The sequence below is a fragment of the Salarias fasciatus genome, unplaced genomic scaffold, assembly GCF_902148845.1.
Source record: "Salarias fasciatus unplaced genomic scaffold, fSalaFa1.1, whole genome shotgun sequence".
Taxonomy (NCBI): Eukaryota; Metazoa; Chordata; class Actinopteri; order Blenniiformes; family Blenniidae; genus Salarias; species Salarias fasciatus.
In genome coordinates, this window is record NW_021941407.1 from 231,616 (window position 1) to 255,267 (window position 23,652).

The 23,652-nt window shown below is 42.4% G+C and overlaps 1 protein-coding gene across 1 annotated transcript in view; it reads left to right on the forward strand.

Moving 5' to 3' along the window:
- The first annotated feature begins 919 nt into the window (after positions 1 to 919).
- Positions 920 to 23,652, forward strand: part of LOC115385807 (uncharacterized) — a 28,445-nt gene continuing 5,712 nt past the window's right edge. Inside the window, exons 1-4 of the mRNA XM_030087883.1 lie at positions 920 to 984; positions 1,069 to 1,130; positions 1,237 to 1,404; positions 1,485 to 1,834. Of these exons, the coding sequence (XP_029943743.1) occupies positions 968 to 984; positions 1,069 to 1,130; positions 1,237 to 1,404; positions 1,485 to 1,834 (597 nt within the window). The 5' untranslated portion in view covers positions 920 to 967. The remainder of the gene's footprint in view (positions 985 to 1,068; positions 1,131 to 1,236; positions 1,405 to 1,484; positions 1,835 to 23,652) is intronic.

Consider the following 23,652-nt stretch of genomic DNA (forward strand, 5'->3'; position numbering starts at 1 on the left):
AGGCGTAAGAGTGAGTCAAGATTTGCATTTGCTATATTGTAGATGTGTACTGGCTGCTCTGTAGTCTGCATGACTGTATTGAACTTCCATCCAGAGAGCAGGGTTCTCTTTGAGTGGGAGTTCAGGGAGGTAAGAATCGCGGGCTTTTTTTTTTTTTTGGAGGGAAAGTTTCATATGTCAGGCTGAGGGATGATGATGAGAACCAGATGTAGTAATGTAAATATCACGTGTCAGTGTCAGCAGAAAAAGAGCGGGAAATTTAGTAAAACACAAGGTTGCCATTGTATGTTGCGGGCTGAGGCTGATGAGAACCAGATGTAGTAATAATAATATGCATACCAATGTCTGTTTACATTAAGGCCTCCTTTCTGAATGGGCTCGTACCCTACGGGTGTGATCATGAGGAAAAGAGCGGGAAATTTAGTAAAAAGTGCGTGAGAGTCCCCTATTGAATGTTTGCTGAGTGTGAGATAATGACAACCAGATGTGGTAATGTTTATATTACCTCCTGACTTATGGAGAGTCCGTGGATGCAATGTCACATGAGTGTAACGTGATTAATAGTAAGACAGATTCCATGAGGGGACTGGCGCCCTTGGGGTGGACCCCTGGGGGCTCCATCCATCCATCCCTTTGCAGAGAGACAAATATGGTCTGTCAGTGTTGCTGGCTGAAGCCTGATGAGTACCATATGTAGTAAAAATATGAATTTGGTGTGTGTGTGTGAGTGTGTGTGTGTGTGTGTGTGTGTGTGTGTGTGTGTGTGGGGACCGTGGGGGTACATCCCGCACCCCCTCCCATCTTTCCCCGCCAAGCGTGCCTATATATTTCTGGGGGTTTGAACCTGAGCACCACATTGTTGGAGCTTGGGGTATCAGAGTCTTGGGTTGTGGAGCTTCAGACTGCTGCATCTTCGTGCAGCAGGGAACCACATCCGACCTCCGAGGAAGACTGACTTCTCTACATCATGGGGAGCACCTGCATGTATGTATTATTTTCTACTGGAAGCTTATATTTTTGTAATATTAGAATAATGGGGTTGGAATAATTATTTTCTGGGCATTATAGATCAGGGGTAACACTGGGAGACAGTGAGGGTCTGACAGTGGAAAGATCGCCTTCAAATCAGGGTGAGTTGACGTTTCCTTTGTCTGTCTCTTATAATATTTTAAAATAACTGTCTTTACAGTCTGTTTGAAATCAATATATCTTGTCATTTTTTCTGTCCGTTTTTAGACCAACTCATCATTGACCTCACCACCCCACCAGCCTCCCCCACCCCTACGAGGTCTTCGCCCGCATTCGGCTCTCTCTGGACTCCAGCTGCCCCTCCACCATCACCGAGTACTGGGCCATCTCATGCATTCAGCTCTCTTTGGACTCCACACACTGTTGGCGCTGATCGTAAGTATGTTTTTTTTTCAGCAGTCAGTGAATTGCGTGGATATGGTTCGACTGATTAACACCAATTTTACGTGTTCCAGGAATTGCGGTTGTTCCACCATCAAGATTGAACGATCCTGAAAGAGAGGAAGAGGCTTCAGGAGTTGCATCTGGGGTTGACCGCGAAGAGGAAGGAGGACAGCAAGCCTCTGCAGAAGACCGGAGCGAAGATGTGCGCGGTGAGAGGAATGAGGAAGATGATGAAGTGAGAAATTATTTCCTCAATCAAGAGAATGACTATGAAGATATGACAGGGCACACCACCCGCAGCCTTACAATCCCCCGCCTTGAAGACGCTGAATCAGATTTCTTCAACCATGTAGTGCCGGTGATTGAACAAGCGTTTGAGACATTCATAAATGATTCATTCCTGTTAAAGGAACGCATGCTCGTACAGATATACCAACGTCTTAGACAAAATCTCAATCGTGCTCAAACACGTGGGCTGAGTGTCAGTGCTATCAGCCGTGCTATCACCCGCGGGCAGAGATCCCCGCTACCGAGACTGCCCCCACTTCTCTAAATCACCATTTGCTGAAATCAATAACTGAAGCTTTTAAAAATATTGGAAAAAACAATGGATCAATCAGAAAGTGACAATCTCTTAGAAATCCCTCAACACCTCCTCCGCACGATCTCCGAGTTGAATGGTGAAACAGTAATTGAAAGTGTTAATCGTCCGTCTGATCCCGGCTCGCCAACACAGCACCCCCACCATCTGTCTCAAAGTAGTAGAGTTTTTCTCCCAAGCGAAGATGAGCTCGTGGAGCTTCTGGAGACCTACAGATATAGTGAGTCAGCAGGGGTAGATGACACCACGTCAGACAGTATATGGAGTCCTGCTGACAGCTCATGCTGCGATGCACTCACCTGCTTTGAGAGACAAGGAAATTCGCAAATGAGTGAAGCTTGGAGTCCTGCAGACTGGTTGTGCGTGGAATCAGCGTTGGCTACAGAGAGTGCTCTTCAACAAGGGAGAGGTGAAGAGATTGGGGACAGGGAAACTGAGGCACACGCTGATTCACTCTCTGGAGATGCTGCAGGCTGCAGTAATTGGTCAAACACAGGCACTGCAAGTAATGATAACATCAATGTCACTCAGCGAGAGCGCTTTAACAACCTCGAGATTCGCTGCATGCTCCGCTTTCCACCTCCATCTACAACTCCTAATTTTCACGATTTTTATGTGAATGTGACTAATGGAGTACATGGTCGAATTTCAGAAAGTATCCAAAGACTTCAAGCAGAGCCAAACGATATCATTCAAGTGACTTTACGAGCCGATCGTCTGCAAGATGATGTTAGTGCAATTGTACGCTATGGGGTCGGTGAGCTCTCTGAATTCCAAGATCTTTTAGATAGATTAGTGCAGAGCAATATGTCCGTGTTCACTGATGGGTCCTTGGAGCTAACTGTTAACCTTGTTAGAGCACCACGCGGGAGTGGTAAAAGGAAAATAGAATCGTGCTTTGAGGCTGAAATTATCAGAAAAAAAGCTAAACATTTATATGTACTTTTGAATCCCGATCAGACATGCTTTGCTGTAAATTTAGCTTGGCTGAAAAACCCGGAGCTATCATATGTTGACGCTATGGCAGTCGGGCGCGACATTCACATTAGGGCCGGTCTGACTCTTGATGACGACGTGACATTCAGCAATGTAGAGCAATTTGAACAGTTGCTGAATTGTAAAATTGTTATTTTTTATCGTGCGAATGATATTGAGAATAACCGGCTGAAAAACTTGGCTACATTTCAAACACAAACACCTTCGCGTCCAAAAACATATTATCTCCTCCTACACAATAACCACTATTATGGAATCAAGAACGTGAGAGCCTTTTTAGGCGTAAATTTTTTCTGCGAACATTGTCACACCGGCTATCATATGCGGTACAGACACTCATGTGCAAGGAGTTGTAATATCTGCAACACCGACTGCAAAGAAAGCTTAATTCAAAAAACTTACTGCGAGCGTTGTAATAGGTTCTGCATGAATATTCAGTGTTTCGAGAGCCATCGCGAGTTAAAATGGTATCCAGAGGCTAAAAAAGCAGTCTCCAATTGTGAAATAAATAAAAAATGCCCAAAATGTAAATTAGTCTACTACGTTTCGATTAAAAATCCTCAGCCCCACAGATGCATTGTTAAACGCTGTCCGATCTGTAAACACAGTAAAACCACTTTACCGTCATTGAGTGAAGAAAGAGCATCAGCTGTTGACTCGGGGAATCAAAACTCCAATTCTACTGCAGAAGCTGAAGAAACACATATTTGCTATATGCGGGTAAAAGAGCTGACGCCTGTGGAGAAGATTTATGAAAAGAAGCTGGTATTTTTTGATTTTGAGACCGCTCAAACCACCGGTACTCATCTCCCTGTGCTTGTTGTAGCTCAATCGTCAGACGGTGAGGAATGGATCTGGGAAGGGTCTGACTGTGCTTTAATGTTTCTCATGCATTATCGAAAAAAACAATATCAAAACACAACATTTATATCGCATTATGGGAAGGGTTTTGACCACCACATTATTTTAAATGTATTTGTGAAACAGGGTATATCACCATTCGTTGTGGCTCAAGGGAGTAAAATAATTCTGATTGTGGATACTGACTTTCACCTTAAATTTATTGATTCATTTTCCTTCATACCCATTCCACTCAGGGATTTCCCTAAGGCATTAGGCTGTAAAACTAGGCTCAAAAAAGGTTACTTTCCACACAAATTTACAGATTTTTCAAAAGTCGGGTATAAGGGGAGATATCCTGCTCCTGCAATGTATGGGGTTGATGAAATGAATCCTACACAGCGAGAAAGTTTCTTTCATTGGTATGAGACAATAAAAGATCAGGAATTTGACTATGATCGTGAGTTAGTAGATTATTGTAAAAATGATGTTCAAATCCTAGCAGAGGGTGCAATGAAATTTCGTGACGAATTCATACAAACAACAAAGTGTGATCCGTTTGAGAACGTTACAATTGCTTCAGCCGCATTGACTGTTTTTCAAACCTTATTCTTACAACCTGAATCTGTCGCGATACCTTCTCCTGATAATTACCAATCATCATTCAAGGCTTTCTCACATGCTTCAATCCAGTGGTTGGAGTATGAGGCTTTCTCACGTGGAATTTCAATTCAACATGCATTGAATGGGGGAGAAGTTAAAATCGGACGCTATTTTGTGGACGGCCATGCGATGGTAAACGGCGAGACACATGTCTTTAGTTTTTTTGGATGCTTTTACCACGGCTGTAGATCCTGTTATAACCCGCACGATAAATCTCCCCTCACAGGTGATTGTTTTAGTGAGTTATACTCAGACACAATAAAAAGAACTGAGCGTTTAAAAACTGAATACAATGTTCGTTCAGTGGTGACAATGTGGGAACACGACTGGAAGTTCATTAAAAAAACAGACCCTGGTGTTAAATCTTTCTTGGAGAGGTTTCAAGAACCAGTTCCTCTAGACCCTAGAGAAGCTTTATACGGAGGGCGGACCGTCGCTGTCCGGATGCGTCATGTTGCTGAGGGTGATGAGGTGATCAACTATTTTGATTTCACTTCACTTTATCCCTACATTATGTCGTGTCGATCATTTCCGCTTTCACATCCAAAAATAATCAGAAACAATTTTGATGCAGTTGAAAATTACTTTGGCTTGATCCATGCTAAAGTCTATCCACCGCGTAAACTGTTTTTCCCAGTACTTCCTACCAGAAACGATAAAGGGAAGCTTATTTTCACATTATGCCGTTTATGTGCTCTCACCAACAATCAAACTGCGGAATGCAAACATGACAAAGAAGAAAGATCATTACGTGGTGTATGGGTGACTGTTGAGCTAATGGAGGCACTGGAAAAAGGATACGTTCTGGGCGAAATTTATGAAGTGTGGCATTTTGAAGAAAAATCCAGCAAACTCTTTAAAGACTACATTTACACCTTCCTTAAACAAAAACAGGAAGCCTCGGGTTATCCTCCGGGGGCTGATGACCCTGCAAGCCAACGTGCCTACATCGAGGAATACCAAGAGCACCAGGGTATTACACTTGACCCTCAGAAAATTGCCCATAACCCGGCTAAAAGACAAATTGCAAAACTGTTACTAAATTCACTATGGGGAAAGTTGGCACAAAGATCCAATCAGCTTACAACAACTCTGGTGAACAAATCCGAACGCTTTTTTGAATTCCTCTTTTCCAGCAAATATGTGATTTCACAGTTTCAGTTCATTAATGACAGTGTTGCAGTGGTCCAGTGGCGGTATACTTCTAACTGTATCACACCCCCTGGCGATGTGAATGTTTTTATTGCCGCCTTCACAACTGCTTATGCACGTCTTGAGTTGTATAAGCAGCTAGATTTACTCCAAGAAAGGGTTTTTTATTGCGATACCGATTCAATAGTGTTTGTCTCGAGACCTTGCGATCAGTATAACCCTCCAGTTGGAAATTATCTAGGAGATTTGACATCTGAATTAGACCCCGGCGACTCTATTAAATCATGGACTGCAGCGGGTCCGAAATCCTACGCCTATGTAACAGAGCGCGGTAAAGCGACTTTACGTGCTAAGGGGATTACACAGAATTATGAGAACTGTAAAAAATTCAACTTTGACAGTCTCACAGCCCTGGTAGAACCATATCTCAAAGACCGCGAGTCTCGTCGTGAAATTTCTGCACGTTACAATAAAATTACACGAAATCTGAAAACCTTTGAGCTCACTAATAAAGAGAGGGTGATCAATTTTGGCATTGACTGGGACAAGAGACGCCTTTTTCCTTCAGGAAAATCGTTACCGTTTGGCTATTAAAAACATCTCCCCCCTGTGTTCTGTCTCAAAAGAACTGCATAGATTTATGATGGGATGACCTGAGGCTTCTCTATACAGTTCTTTTGAGAAAGTATTATTATCCCATATAATGCTTAGTAAGCACTGTATTTTCACATGTATTTTGTATCTTGCATCATATATTTTGTATCCAATGTATTATGAAATATCTGTATGGTTTATTCACATGAATGTTGTAACACCTGTATTGTTTATCCACATGTATTTTGTATATCAATAAATCATATTTCTTCTTCTTCTTTATTCACACCCCGTCATTTTTCCTCCCACTTATTTGCACTGATAAATAAGCGAGCAGGATTACTTAAGTATTCAGTTCATCAAAAGACTGAACGTTGATCATGGCTGAAGAGGTGTATTTTGACCCACGTTTCAAACTCCCCTTTACAGCTCTACTTGTAGGAGCAAGCGGGAGTGGTAAATCATTCTTTGTCAAACGGCTTCTTGAAAATATGGAACATACTTTGTCTAGACTCCCTGATCGAGTCATTTGGTCATATTCCTCCTATCAACCTATGTATGAGGAATTGGCAAAAAATGTAAAGATTACATTTATTGAAGGAATTCCTGATTCTTTGACGGATGAAAATATTTTTCCATCAAACCAGCATAATCTGTTGGTGATTGACGACTGTATGGATATCGGGGTGAATCATGATGAATTAATGAAGGCTTTTACCATGTATAGACACCATAGAAAATTATCAGTCATTTTTCTAGTTCAAAACTTATTTCAGCAGGGGAAGCACAGCCGAACGATTAGCTTGAACACAAATTACATCATTCTCTTCAAATCTCCGCGTGATAAGTTACAGATAAGAATTTTGGCTCAGCAGATGTTCCCGGGGCAGAGAGAATATTTTCTGCAGAGTTTTAACGACGCCACAAAAGAGCCGTTTTCGTATTTAATCGTCGATCTGAGACCTGACTGTCCAGAACATTACCGGCTGAGAAGCGGGATACTACCTCACCAGTGGCCTGTAGTTTACCTGTATAAAAAGTGATTCGAAAATGTCTAAACGGATTAAAAGAAATCTACCTGTTTTTAAAGCCTTGCTTGCTCTGAAACCCTCAGAGAGAAGGATCTTTCTATGCCAGGGACCGGATGATCTCATACTGGCCCTCTGTGAAATAGCACTTAACGTGTTGAAAGGTAACGTCCCGTTGACCTCTGATCAATACAGCAAATTGAATAAACAGAAGAGGTATATCAAGCTTTTTGCTAACCGCAAAACAGGAGTGAAGCATAAGCGCAAGGTGCTGACTCAGACTGGTGGTTTTCTCCTCCCATTATTAGGGGCCGCTGTCCCATTCTTGACCAGTTTGCTTGCCGGACGGAGATAGGCAAAGATAGAGATATAGCCGCACACGACGCAGCCGCATCATGGCATCGTTTAATAAAATGTACATGATTTCGCCGCAACAACTGGAGAGTTTAACCAAGAAAAAAACAGGTACAGAAAACATCGCAGAGAAGGCACAGCATGAATTGGAAGAGAAAATGGAACAAGTTTTGGAGCAACCGGGGACCGCTTACAGCAAAAGCCTACACTATAATAATCTACTTGAAAAATATCTTTCCCTGCTCAAAAAAAGATCGAGTCAAGACTCTGAAATAGTTTTGAAGTTACCTACGGAGTCCGCTGAGAAAGGAGGTGGAAATGATGAAGGTCATGTAAGAGTTGAAGAGGAGGAAAATCCTCGTGATAGTATTGAAGATGATATTTTACAGAATATCGGAGCCCGCAATCGGAGGAATGCGACATTTATCCTTGAGAAGCTCCGCAATTCAGACCTTTTGAGATGGAACCGTTCAGGCGAGATCGTTGTCCAGGATAAGACTATTAAAGGATCGCACATTTTTGATTTAATGAAGACTCTGTCAAACAGACGCTTCCACGCCCGAACCATACCCCGCGGATGGGATGAATTCTTAAAAACTATTTCCAGGTTAAATATACCCTTAACCACGATTGCAAATACGGAGGCGCGTGAGCAATTGCGGCTAAGACCGCTCGAGCCCTCGAGCGAGCCGGATCCGCAAATACGTCGGAGTAAAAGAAAGCGGGGGAAAAAATCAACGTTGTCAACATCTCTTTTAGATATGGATTTCAGCACACCTACTTCTAAATTGTCAAGCAATGTAAAACAATTTTATTCCCCGACAGTGTCTGAATGGCGACTGTCTACCCCGATCCCTTCTGAATGGTTGGAATTCAGTCATTAAAAAAAAAATGTATGCCACAACAGTGGTTTTTTTAATCAATAAAATGCTTTATTGAAATATATGTGAGGAAAAGTATTCATTTCGAACATTCATAACAGTCTTTAAATAGTTTTAAAGTACAGGCTTTCTGATTAGACGTTTTACCCGTCTTCACATCCGACACACATTTAGCACATTTCTTAACAAACTTTGTCACGTAGACATCATTCTTTTTCAAATGATCAGAATACAGTCTCATTACTTCTTGAAAAGAAAGTCCTTTAAACCGCTGGCAGAGGAAAAATATCACATGGGCTCCACATGCGGCTGAATCATCATCTTGAACTTGCAGTTTGTTGTAGCGTATCTCCCTAGAATTAGCGGATAGGAAATTTATAAAAAATTCCGGATAAAATAAAAAGTCTGGTTCATGCCCGTAGCTGTCAAAGAAGTTTGATCTTCCTTCTTCGCCATCTTCAAAGATCATACCCACCCAATGTTCACCCTCACGGGTGTGATCGTGGGTGTTAACGACCAGATAGCATGGTCGTTTCTCGATCTTGGTCGGTAATAAATCGCTCGCAAAAACACCTCCAAACGACTCGCCCAAGATAGGTCTCAGAATAGATTCTATTTGCAGGTTGTTCATTTTACTCGTTTCAATAGTCAATTAGAACTTGTCTCTTTGAGTTTATTTCTATAACACCGTCGTAACACGCATAGACGATCAAGGTCATGGTCCGGGGCAAAGCGACTCGGAAGCGTAAATCCAGGCGGCAGGTACCGTGTTCTGACGGTGATAAAGCTTCGCTGTCTATTTCACCATCCTTTGTCAGATTGAAGAGAAACAAACTGTATCCGTTTTCAAAATTCTCTCGGTCTATACACAATGGAGAGTCTCTAATGTGTCTGTTATTTCCCAGATAAAGATTGTAAAACTCTCGAACAGTCTGATGTGTATCAAAACGCGGTTGGTAGGGCTTTGATGGGATAAAACGTGAATTTACACTTAAAGCTAGGTATTCAAGATCAGCGTGTTGGAACTTGAAAGGATTCAACTCTCTTGCCCCGACATAAGCCCGATGATCCACTAGCCCCACCACCAGGTACTTCGGAAGTCTGCCGAGGTATAAATTATCTTGCGAGCATACACGAGTCTGTGCCGGAATGCTATAATTTTTCACCACTACGCGGCTTATAGGGTAAATGGCATTTGATTTCATGAGAGCGGCAGAATGGCCTAGCATGACATCTGGTGAGACTTGAATCTTTTTCACAAAAAGGCTTGCCCCTAAAATATTTAACTTGAACTCGTCTCCTGCCGCAGACATCAGTGTAAAAGCACTTTTTGCTTTCACAAGTTTTAATCGCACATCGACATTGTTTAGCAAGAGTCTTTCGGAGAAAAAAATGTCTGTATGCAACGGGCCAATTAGTTCAAATGGGCGTGAACGATGTATAAAGCTTGCACGCTTAACTAACCCTTTGTTAGGGGCGTCGGGGGTCATGGCAATTGAATCAAGGTCGGCACCAGTGTCTTTATACCAAAGTCCTCCAGAAAACTGGCTCTCCAGCGTTTCTTGTGAAAAATTAAGAAGCGTTTCAATCATGGCTCTGTAAGGATGAGTGGCAGAGGACGAGCTAATGAGCACGTCGTTCAGACTCACATCAACCTGAGAGAAGATAGTATTTAGTGGGTATTGGATTATTCCGCAGGCGTCGCCATCAGCTAGATTCGTTCCATCTGCTTTGGTAATTTTCAGTCGAAGGTAGATCAGTGTTGAATTTAGGTCTAAATAAAAATTCCCGCTTCCAGGTATCAGGAAATCCAGCACTTCTTGATCCGCTATTGAATTGAGGGGAAAAATCTCAACATAATTGTTTTGTTCCACAGAAAGTTGAGTCATCGGTGGGGCAAAGAGGTCGAGCTCCGATTTGGTGCACTCGGTCGAGAGACGGTGTGTAAGAGACATGTTTAAAATATATCACCACGCCCCAGCTGACTTTTAACTTTTCTCTGTAATTTGCGCACGGTTTTACGCTTTTTTGTAGGTACGAGGTCCGATAATGCACGCACAGGTCTTTTTCCTTTTCTACGTGCTAATCGTGGCAGTCCTGATCCTTCCTGACTCTGAGTGTTTTGGTTAATTAAGCGGTTGGTTACGGTCCCGACGACGTCTGCTGCTATCCCCTTCGCAGCCGATTTCAAGTGCGGTTTAGCGATATTAACTCCTTGTTTAAGAAAGGGTAGGACAAATCTGAAGGCTCTGCTCAGCACTGATCCTAGGCCACGCCCATAGATGACTGGAGCTCCGACAAAGCCGCTCAATGAGCCTGCGCCAGCCTGGTTCACATAATAATTGACAAATCTTTGTGAATTCATTTTTTGACTTATTTTCTTTCTAATTCAGATGAAAGACTTTGATGCAGGTCTAAAGTGTAGCTTGCATATGGTCTTGCCGTAGGTGAATCGAATTGGAGTGTTCAAATCAGTTTTCAATTCAATCTGTATATCCTGTATCCGTTGTTTGTTCACCGATATGTAATGAGGGTGGCTGTAAGAAAGAATGACAACATCTCCGTATGATCCTTCTTTTTTAACGATTCTGAGAAGGGGGACGGCGTAGTCTCCAACATGCTGCGCTTCCACGATATTTGTGTAGACGTAAAAATTATACTGGCCTGCATTAATATCGCAGGGGTATTTACCCTTTGTTTTTCCACTCAGTCGAACCCATACACCTTCTTCAAAACCAAGTATGTAGCACAACCGTGGTGAAAATTTTATAGAATACCTCTCAGTCGCCAATATAGAAATCCTTTTGTTTATTGAACTGTAATAAACCACCAGATCAATTTTAGTAGTCTTTAACATAGCATTCAGCTCCCTCACTACAAGTTCGATAGAGTCATACGACCCCGTCACAATCTTAAGATAAAGCGGAGGCTGTTCCGGGTGGTGATGATCAATGATCTCGAAACCGTTTTCTGAAGTGTCAACATTATTCCATGTGTTGCAGTACATTATCTCAGCTAGCGCCACCTCATAAGATCCTTGTAATTCTATGGGTTGTGATAAAGTTATGGTGAAATTCGAACTGTTGTTGTCCGGAAAAATATCGTGACAGGCGTTGGAGGGGAGTGTCACATAAAAAGACTCGCCCATTATTTTGATTGCGTCTCTTTCCCCTTTTTCCTCTTCCCAAGCTCAACGACCTCTTTAGCAGGCAGCCACGAGTCAAACTGACGGGGCCATCCATGCCAGCGGACTAAAACCATTTTCTGACCATTTTTAATTTTCTTATCTAAAATTTTTTCTATACGGAAAAGAGTGTCCGACGTGATTCTGACTTTCTGCAGTTCAGGCTCATAAAATGCCCCATTCAAAATTTCTCCTCTTATATCTCTTAATTTATAGACCGGTGGTACTCTAGGGATACATTCATTCACGATAAAATATTCATCGGAGAATGATTGTTCATATGATTTATCGAATACGCCGCGGTATTTTGATATCCTCACAATGTCCCCCTCTTTGAATTTAAACACTGTGGGCTTGACGTTCAGCGGCATCGTCCCGTATAAATTTTCAAACACCTCAGCTGTCTTGGCCGGAGTTACTTCAGACGGTTTCATTTTTATGCTGGTGTGATAAGAGTCATTATAGCTATCCAGCAAATCCCTGAGTACGTCTATATACCGCCGGGTGTTTTTTGCCGTGAAATACCGCCACATTTTGGATTTCAAAGTTTTGTTAAACCGTTCTACTACGGAGGCTTTGAGTTCACTCCCGGTTGCAAAGTGTCGTATGTTGTGTTTCTTCATCAGCTTTTCAAAGACGCGGTTAAAAAATTCTTTTCCCGCATCAGTTTGAATTTTAGACGGTATACCGCTCTCGTCTAATATGGAAGCAAAAGCCGTTGCAACTTCAGTCGCCGTTTTGTTCTTCAACGGGCGTGCGTATGCTTTTTTTGAAAATATGTCTATTACGGTAAGCAGAAATTTAAACTTGTCATTGTCTTTAGACAGCACAGTCATATCGCAAAGATCAGCCTGAAATTGATACAGGGGACGAGGTGCGAAAACACGGTTTCTAGCATACTTTTTTCGAGAGGGTTTGTGCAATGTGTAAGCGTCCTGCCCGGCCAGCCAATCCTCGACTTTGGCAATTGCGTGCTTTTTACCCGTCTGCTCTTCTACAGCCTTTTGAAGGCTCTCGGCTCCACCATATGATCCTGCTTTTCGAGGGTCATAATATATTCTCTTGAATACCTGGTCTGTCTTTCTTGAAGACATATCTGTTAGTGAACAGAAGAAGTCAGAGCGGTCTGATTTTTATGAGTTTGGAGTTTATTCATTGGTTACATGCTTACGTAATTCAGATTAAAAGAAGACATCAATTCTTATGTATGGCATTGACAATTAAAGCCTGTATTACATTCAGTACATGATTCACATCGATTATATCACCCTTTCTCAGTTTATAGGCTGTTACATCAACTACAAAGGCATACAAGGCATATAAATGACAAGTGTTGAAATGATCAATACAAACATCATGAATGATTCCACACATTGTTTGTTCAAAACCATCTGAGTTTGAGCCGTCATACACCAGTTTTTTCCAATCCACTGAAAGCGTTGTCTCTCTCACAAGAGCCATCGCACATTCAAAACTCCACAAATCTTCCGGATTGACATGGTCCTTTGCCTGATATACTTTATCACAATTGACACGATAAGCAATTGCATGCTTCAAAACTGAAACGTCAACAATTTTGGGAGTCGGTTTAAAAAAATACCCGCCCATTTTTTCTTTGTTTCTTTTCACAGGTGATTAAGGCTTCCAGAAATCGTAGAAATCTTCCAACAAATCTTCCCTCTTCTTATCTCCCGCGATGTAAGCTGCAGTGATCTCTTCAACCTTTTCCAGAATGTGATCTTCTTCCCTCAGATCATAAAGGAAAGCGTCAGCTGCGCCTTCCACTCTAGCCTCCACGATATCCAACCCGATTTTCTCCAGGGTGTGCTTGAGAGCCGGAAGAAATTCCCAGGACAGCAAGTCCACTACTAACTCTTCAAAGTGAGCATAAAAATATCCGCGACCTGGAGGGTACAGACAGGCGTGTTGAATTTGACTCGGGTGATGTATTTGACAGCCATAGCAGTTTTTTTTCATATGGCGTACCACAACTGCTTTCACCGCTGTAGCCACACAAGCTTTTACAATATCCAGGAAATCCCCACTCGTTGACAATCGAGACTGTGGCAGAGGTGACCCAGGCATGCCGTTGAAGAGAGTGGGCCCGGTGTACACTCTAGCAGGCCGAGGCAGAGATGTCCCTGGCAGCGAGTTGAAGAGAGTGGGTGGAGTGTAGACTTTACCAGGTCGTGGGAGAGGTGTCCCCGGCGGGAGGGCGAAGAGAGTGGGCCCGGTGTAGACTCCAGCCGGAGGTGGGTCTTCAAAGCTCTTATACTCCCCGCCCCAGTATGAGCAGTACGGTGGAGGACCGCATGGTACATCCCCCGCAACGCCCGCCTTGTGGAGAGAGTCTGCAGAACACGAGCCACCATACGCCGAGCTTATGAATCCTTCAGCACGATCGTTCGGCATCTCCGCTTCTTCTTCTTCGGTTTTACACTCCGTGTAAGGGGGCGAATCAACCCCCCGACATCCTCGGAAAATCGGTTGATACACCCGAGTATCTCCTGAAGACTCTTGAGAAAGGTCCGGCAGCAGGCTGAGAAGTTCTTCATCGAGAAGATCTTGTCCAGGTGAGTCCGTTGCGTTGACTGAAAAATCTGACATGGTGCAGCGTATGAGTATAGCACTCCGACTATTTGCCCTTCAAGCGTTCAAGTATATATTTCACTCGTACAGGAAGCGGGCGGGGCATGGGGAGGGGCGAGGGCAGGTCAGAGAGAAGGGCTCTCTCTACTCCAACATATCAATCTGGTCTATAGAGCCACCCCAATTTTCAGGCTCCTCCCCGGGGCCTCCATCGCATTCGATACACGAATTGAGCATGATGCGCCGAGTGAAAGTTAGCTCTGAAATGCGATCACCAGACTGTCTTGTCAATCTCTTTTCCAACAGCATTTGTTTTTGCTTCCTTTCTTCCTCGTTGAAAAAACTCTTCATTTCTTGTAAGAGGTCGCGCAGCTGTGGGAAGTCTGTCACCTTGAATGCCAGCTGAATTGGGTAGTAGCGCTCTTTCTCCATCACCGTCTTTGGTCTTTCTTCAGGGTGGAAATCACGTCGAAATCGCACCAGTAACCAGATGTGAGATCTGGAACAGTCCACCATGAAAGTACCGGCTAGAGGACGAACTTTACGATCAGTCCATGTCGGTATACTTGCACGCATAGAGCTCAGTTGTACACGCCCATCGCTGTGAACACGTTCAATATAATCAATATATTCTTCAATAGCATCCTTCAGACCGTTAAATTCTTTAGGGTAGATTTTCAGATGATAGACCTCAGGCGTGGTTTCATAGCTGTATAGATCGACGTGTGGCGATACTCCACCACTCTTAAATTTGACTAACAACCCCCGGCCACCATCAAGACGCCACGTCTTTTTCATCAACAGATCTTTCTCCATGTTTTTTCCCCGCCGAGTAACGATTCCACTGCTATGATCACACTTATGTGAAACATTTTATATACAGTACAGTACAATGCACGCCCACTTTCCCCGTCTCACATCTGTTTCTCATATTACTACATCTGGTTCTCATCATCCCTCAGCCCGCAACATACAATGGCAACCTTGTGACAGGCTAACTTTCCCGCTCTTTTTCTGCTGACACTGACACGTGATATTTACATTACCACATCTGGATCTCATCATCATCCCTCAGCCCGCAACATACAATGGCAACCTTGTGTTTTACTAAATTTCCCGCTCTTTTTCTGCTGACACTGACACGTGATATTTACATTACTACATCTGGTTCTCATCATCATCCCTCAGCCTGACATATGAAACTTTCCCTCCAAAAAAAAAAAAAAGCCCGCGATTCTTACCTCCCTGAACTCCCACTCAAAGAGAACCCTGCTCTCTGGATGGAAGTTCAATACAGTCATGCAGACTACAGAGCAGCCAGTACACATCTACAATATAGCAAATGCAAATCTTGACTCACTCTTACGCCTATGGAAAGACAGAACCCCTTTTTTAAATTTCCCGCCTTTTACTCAGACATGACCTCATTCCGGAAGAATGGCGGGGGGGGGGGGGGGGGGGGGGGGGGGGGGGGGGGGGGGGGGTGCTGGGGGCGGGACTTTTATTTTTCAGGTATTTTTTTTTGATGATTAAATTTATATGACGTCATACCATTTTGACAGAAAGTATATTCTATATTCTCTCTCTTCAACAAAGATCGGCTCGCCGTCTTCGGTCCATCATGGTCGCTTTCAGCATGGAGTTGTTCTCAGATGTAAGGGGTTTTTTTTTCTTGGTTTTTTTGTTTGTTTGTTTGTTTTTACTATTTTTAATCATTGTCAATCCAATCAGAAATCTCGTAACATAACATACCTACGAGCACAAACAATGGAGGGAAGATTAAATCTATAATCATACTCAGCTTGCTAAATGTACATCATGAAGAAACAGTCATTGTGAACTGAATAAAGTTTATTCAAATGTCCGTCGTGTTGCATCTTGGGCAATTTCAGTATGAGTAGTGAACACACGATGTATACTCAACATTTCTGGCGAATGCAGTATGCATCCGGGAACTTCTCGCATACTCAAAATCGCATACTGCCAGTGTAAACACACTGCATACTCAATAAGTTAGTATGAGTAGTAGGTAAGTATGCAGTTTCGAACACAGCCATAGAGATCTGTTCTGCAAGTAGGTGGCCAGCTGTAGGAAATTAATTAATTTAGCAACGACAGACTGTGGTTTATAGGTGAATTGATTTATGTATGGTGTACCGAAGGGTTTGGTTCAAAACCAAGAACCGCAGCATGCCTAATGATTATATTAGAGAACTAGTATTGAGAACAGCAGTTCTAAAAATAAATAAATAAATAAATAAATAAATAAATAAATAAATAATTTATTGTACTAATATAAACTACCCCCACAGACACAGAAGGGGAGATGCCAAGAGAGCCAGCTGTGTGGAAAGAGTCATGGGATTTAAAATGGATCAAGAGGACAACAGGAGGCATAGGTACTAATATGACAGCACCCAAAATTTGAAAAAGAAATTCTAAAATGTATAAGAAAATAGAACAACAGAACTCCCAATGGGGCAAAATGGCCACTAGGAGTCTTTGATGAGAAATGTTGTGATGAAACGGCATCGAAGATCAAGCATTATGAAGATGAAGATTTCAGCAACAGAAGAGAAGAAGATCTGAATAAAGAACTGACAAACAAATTGACAGCAATGCAACTTGGAGAACAGTGCAAGCAAGTTGTGACAGTAAATCAAGAGCAAGGAATGCTGCAATGGATTTGGCTGGACGGGGGCGGAGACAGCTGACACCCGCCAGGCCCACAGCTCCTAATAGCTCCACCCACCTATCAAATTCCAAGAAGAAGGATAAGAAGGGGGGCTACACAGCCAACTACCAGGCAGAGGAGAGACGCCTGCTGGAGAAGAAGAGACTCTGCAGACAGTGGAGACAGATGACATTCCAACCACACTGCAATGAGTTCATCTGCGGAGGCTGCAGTAGGATCTGTGGATCCTGTATAGGCCTCTACAACTACGCCTGATGCTGTAGACCTGACTGAAGACCCATGGCATGAAACCCCATGATCTTTCAAGATAGATGGAGCCAACAATTTATGCCAACTACAAGTCAACATAATGTGCATACCAGATGGGGTATGTGGATTTCCCCGACAAGGAAATGGAAGAATCAAGCACTATGATGTGCCAATAACCAGATGATGGAAAAAACCAACAGATGGAAAACTTCAGTCAACTCTCGAAGAAGACGAAGAGCAAATTCTCCAACAAGTGTCACTGGAAGTATGGTCAAGACATAAGACTGATGGGGCAGAGTCAAATCAGTAAAACCCATCCACTGCCAAACAGAAATTGGTACCCATTGAAGCAACATGCAATCAAAGGCATTGAACCAACCATAAATGGATTACTAGAAATGGGAGTGCTAGTTAAAACAAAAAGTTAATGTAACACACTAATCTTCCAATCAAAAAACCTAATTCTACAGATTACAGGTTGGTTCATGATTTAAGAGCTGTCAATGCCATTCTCAATGCTGAGACTCCTGTTGTCCCTGATCCAATTACGTTGTCCCTGATCCACATACATTGTTATCAAATGTTCCACCAGATACTAAATGGTATACGGTAATAGACCTCTGTTCTGCATTTTTCAGTATGCCGATAGAAAAGGAGTCACAGTATCTTTTAGCTTTTACATATCAGAAACAACAATATACGTATACCTGACTTCCACAAGGTTATGTAGAAAGTCAATCAGTATTAAATAGAATACTAGCCTAAGACTTACAGCATATAAATGTTGTGAGCATAGTAATACAGTATGTAGATGACATAGGAAAGAGGAACATAGCTCCATCAGATAGAGGCTGTAACTCAAGCTCTGCAGCCACAAACAGTAGGACAAATGCTTTCCTTTCTGGGGATGACTGGATATGACCATCCATGGATAACTGACTATGCTGGAAAAAGAAAAAAAAAGAAAGGAAGAAAAAATGCTCCATTACGTGCACTGGAAAAAGCTGCAGACCAATTAAACGTAAAAAAGGACCTGCAGTCGGCACCAGTTCTAGGTAATGAAGTTATTCTTGCTGCTCCTGAGCTTACAATCTAGCAGTGCGCCACGGTGAATCCTGCCACTAAAATGGTAACTCCTGATGAGGGTATCCAATATGACTGTAAACAAGAAACAGATAACTTTATGCGGGTATGTGATGAGTTATACAACCAACCAATGACAGCTGATGTTACTTTAATTATGGATGGATCTTGTTTTAAGGATGTCATGGACAACCATGTGGGTTTTGCCATAGTTGAACTAAAGCCAGATGGCACCTTTTTGGAATTATAAAGTACTAAATTGAGAAAACCATGATCTGCCCAATTGGCAGAAATAAAGGCTTTTAGGACACCCATGCAGATGAAATTGCCAAACTCTTACAAGTAATGTTACTTTTGATGGCAGTTACAGTGATTGAATGCCCTGCCAATCAAAAGCCAACAACTTAATAGCTACAAGTAATCAATTAACTGATGAAGAGGAAAAAGGCAGCAGGGGTAAGTATGTGCCCCATACTATTTGCAGTTGACTGTAAACCTTAACTATTCTATCTTTTCTTATAGCGGCACGGGACAAGGCAGTCCTGCAAGGAAAAATGGTGTGGCTTAAGGGGTATGACCATGAACACCCTGGATGGGCCACAGCGAGATGGGTGGAAGAAGTACCAACCTATGCACCAGACAGTGGATCTGTAGCAAAGTTTTGTGTAGAGAGGTTTTCCTAAGGTTTAGTTTTCCTGACACATGTAGTTCAGACAATGGATCCCACTTTGTGGTGGAGGTAATAAAACGTATTATGAAATACTTGGGATCCAGCAGACGTTTGGATGTGTATAACCAACAGTTGCAGGGAACAGTTGAACGAGCAAATGGAATTTTGAAAGCTAAGGGAATTAAGTTCATAGCGAACAGAGAGAACAAACTAAGATGTCTCAGAATGTTTTGCTAAGTGTTGTTAAACTAACTAAACTAACACACTAACCCATCTAACACTGCATGAAATATGTATAGAGAGACCCATGCCTGTACCTTTTCTGAAGGGACTTTAGGAAGGTCTATCTTGTGAACAGCTGAGGAGTTATGTTCAACAATTGTCCTGTATTTGTAAGGTGATTTTTCAACAGGTAAAAGGGGTTAAAGAAGATGGAGAGGCTGAAATCACACCATCTCTAGAATGAGTGCGACCTGGAGAGGGGGTATACGTAAAAGGTTTCAGAAGGATTGGAACCAACTGAGACAAGGAGGTCCATTCAAAGTTGTCCTGACCAAGTTGCACTGCACAGGACATCGAGGGGTAAGACTGTTGTTTCTATTGAAACTGCTGCTGCAGGGCTGACAGACTGCCCTCAAAGCATCAGCAGACACCACCTGAGCTGGAAGGGGAAGGTAATACCTCCATGCATCGAAGAGGCGGCTACAGGAAGGGAAAAGATGACGCCTCCCCTGCAGATTAGGCACAGCCAGACAGAAATAAGATCATAAAGACTGATCTTCAAACAAAACAGCAAAGAAACTAGGAGTAGAGGTTTGTTACCAAGTAGGCGAGGGAGTGATTCAGTTAGGATTCAACTAAGTTAGAAACAAATAGGCTCTGGAGATCTAGAGTCAGGAGAAGGACCGTTAAGATATAGATTATGAAAAAGTTTAACACAACCAATAGGTTGTTGCGACCGTAAAGTTGCTGTTACCTCACCCCACAGTAGGTGGAGTGTTAGCTACTTCTGGAGAACTCCAGATAGGGTAGTATGGAAAACAATGAAGAAAATGTTTATGTAAAAAAAAAAAAAAAAAGAAAAGAAAAAGGTAACGATGTGCCTATGGTGGATACCATTAGAAGAATGCTTAATGGGTTATTTGTCTTTATAGGAAAATCATGGTGGAGAGCAATATTGACTGGAATACATTCCTGTTGGACAACATACCATCGATGACTCGAGACCAAACAGGGGAGAGGACGTCGGACAGTGTCTTCCAGCCGGAGCCTGCCCCATGGCAACTGACGGTGGGGGATCTACAACCAGGACCCAGCAGACTTCGCCCACGAGAGTCCACCGGCGTGTACTGGGCTCCACATCTAAGCCACTATCAGCCTCCGAAGACCTACTACCAACCCCCTCCCAACCTATGTCACCAGTTCCTGAGACCCTCTCCTCACCTCCCCTCCCTTCATGCCAACGCAGGGATGCGCTCCAGCACAGGAGCAAGGAACGCCGATCAAACACACGGGTCCTCGAACCCCTGAGAAGCCCAGGGAGACACCTCTCTTCCCAATCTATGACCCAATATCATCTGACGGCAGCGACGTCAGCGACAGCGACACCAATGCTCGTGCAGGATCCTGGTTTTTGAAAGTTTGTGTTTATACTCGGAAGGACCTTGCCACCATGCCTTTGAATGATGTACGAGAGATGATGAAAGATGTTCAGGTGTTGGAAGATACACCACGTAGCTGTGAGCATCACTACTTGCCACTCGCAAAAGATGATTTGCTTTTCGGCATTTCCGCTGGCAGCAAGATGCGGTTCCCGCTGCACCCAATAATACCCCTAGCTTCACTGAGTAGTGTACTGCTGCTTGTATCCCTCTGTTGGGAAGGTTTCAGTCAGGAGATTGATTGATAGTGGATGGTTAACCCTTAGTAGTATAATCTCTGTATTAAGTTAGTAATATAATCTTAGTATTGATCATTTATGGGAATGTGTATCATGTTAGTAATCATTTTATGTAGATGATTTAGTATATTCATACGTGTGTGCTGAAACCACGTAGCCTTTTTGAAAAGGTGCAAGATGTCCCGCAGTTAAATACTGCCGTTACACGCTTACAGACAAATCCTTTTTTTTGCTATGAATACATTGTAGTTGATTAGTTGTAGTGGTGTAGTATGAGACTTGTTAGTCTCAAAGGGGGGAAATGTTGAATAATTTTATAATATTCTTTACATCACGCTTATTATATTATGTTATTTACTATTGTTCATGTAATGCATGTCTCTGTTAGTTACAGTATGCTCATAGACACAGGCGTGGAAAAGACATGTATCCTTGTTCTGTTCGCCAGCCTGCCATTTTTCATTTTTACGGCAGCCTCTTGGCAGCTGGACAGTTTGTTTTTTCTAAAATCTAAGACTACAGGTCAATTGTCTCTCTGTCTCCCTCTGGTGCAAATGAGGCTCATTGGACAAGAAATGTAACACTATGATTTGTTGCACAACACCTGGCATTTGGAGACTTGGAGGCTGAGAGAGGGATCCCTCCATACTGTGGTTCTCCCCAAGATTTCTTCTTTTCCCACTGGGTTTTTGGAGTTTTTTCTTGCCAGATGTGAGGGTCGAAGGCGGTGGTTGCTTTGTTCTGTCTCGTTACTGTAAATATTGACATATTACCATTATGCTTATTCACTGTGTTTACTTTTACGACAATGTAACATCTTGAAGCCCTCTGAGGCAACTGTTGTTGTGATACTGGGCTATACAAAATAAATTGATTGATTGATTGATTGATTGATTGAATTGAGAGGGCCTCCCAAGGGGTCACGGACATTGACCTTTGTAGGGAGGGGGGAGCAATTGTGTCTTGACGAAGACTCAACTAAGACTCAACGAATGGTTTTGAACAATTGTGTCTTGAACGAAGAATCAATTGAGAAGCACAAACTCCCAAGAAATAGTATAAATAGATGGAGCGGAGAGCGATCGGCGCAATCAGTTCTTTGGTCGGCCTGACTGCCAGGAGGGTTTTTTGGGAATAAAGTCCTCCTTTTGCATTCTGACTCTGACTCTGCCTGATTTTTCTGAGGAGAACTACGATGGAAGACTTCAAGAACCAAGAATGGATATACTTGAAGATGTTACGTTTTTTTGCACCGTGAACTGGCCTAGGATACTTTTTAAATAAATTCCACGACATAGACCAAGCATGGCCTTGTAAATAAAATGAAGACATTGAGCTGAGGCATTCATGTACAGCAGGTCTCCATAATCTAAAACTGATAAAAATGTTGCAAGTGACAAGCCGCTTTTTTCAAATTGAAAGAAAAACAACAATTTATTTCTGAAGAAAAAACCCAATGTGAGTTTCAGTTTCTTCACAAGATTTTCAATGTGTGTCCTTGAAGCAGAGGCCCTTGTCAAGCAAGACCCAAGATGTTTGTACCATGAACCACTTCTGTGACATTTCCCTCAAGCCTAAACAGTGGGGGGCAGTTTGAAGCACCTTCTTATTGTTTGAGAACAACATCAGTGTCGTCTTGTCAGTGTTGAGGACTAACTTTAGCTGCAGAAGTGTGTTCTGGACCACATTAAAAGCTTTCTGCAAGAATTCAACAGCTTTAGTCGGGGTTGGTCCATCACAGTCAATAATTGTGTCATCAGCATAAAAGTGCATATTAGCATCTGACACATTGAGACCCAAATCATTAATGTACATTATGAACAAGAGGGTCCCAGTATTGAACCCTGTGGCACCCCTTGTGGACATCATAAAGTCAGAACAAAACCCTTCATATTTAATGCACCTGAGTCCTGTCCACTCAGATAATTGCGAACCAGGATGCTGCATGATCAGACAAACCAAAATGATGAAGCCTTTGCTTTAAAACGGTATGATCCACCGTGTCAACAGCTTTTGACAAATCAATAAAAAGTGAAGCGCAGCACTGCTTGTTGTCAAGAGCAACAATTATATCATTAATCACTCTAGTGGCAGCAGTGACAGTACTGTGCCTTTTCCTAAAGCCTGACTGCCACTTTGAGATAAGTTCATTAGAATCTAAAAAAATCTTCAAGTGATCACATACAAGGGATTCAAGAACTTTCGACAGGGGTACACAAGTTAGATATTGGCCTATAATTGGTTAAAACTGCAGGGTCACCCCTTTCAACAAGGGAATAACATGAGCTGACTTCCAAACTGATGGAATTTCTTTGTTTTCAACTGAGAGATTATAAAGCATTGTAAGTGGCTGTGCTACAAAATCAACTGCCAATTTCACAAAATTGGGCTTTGACAGCAATACACTAATGACAGACACAAAGCTATTTCAAAGATCTCAAATAGGAAAAAATTACTTTTTACAATATCAACACTTAAAAACTCAATCAAAAAAGAATATCTATACAGCAGAACACATTAAAGTCACCGGATTGATCACTCACCTTAAGAAAATCACTCAAAAAATTAAAAAAAATGGTAACACTTTACTTGAAGCCCCCCTGCATACACATTATAAGTACATTCATAAAGCATTATAATGCCATTATAACATGTGTAGCTGTAGTTATAAACATTCATAGATGATCACAATGCCAGCACCAAACCCTAACCCTAATACTAGTACTAAAGCTAATGCTACTCTTAAAGTTAATGCTAACA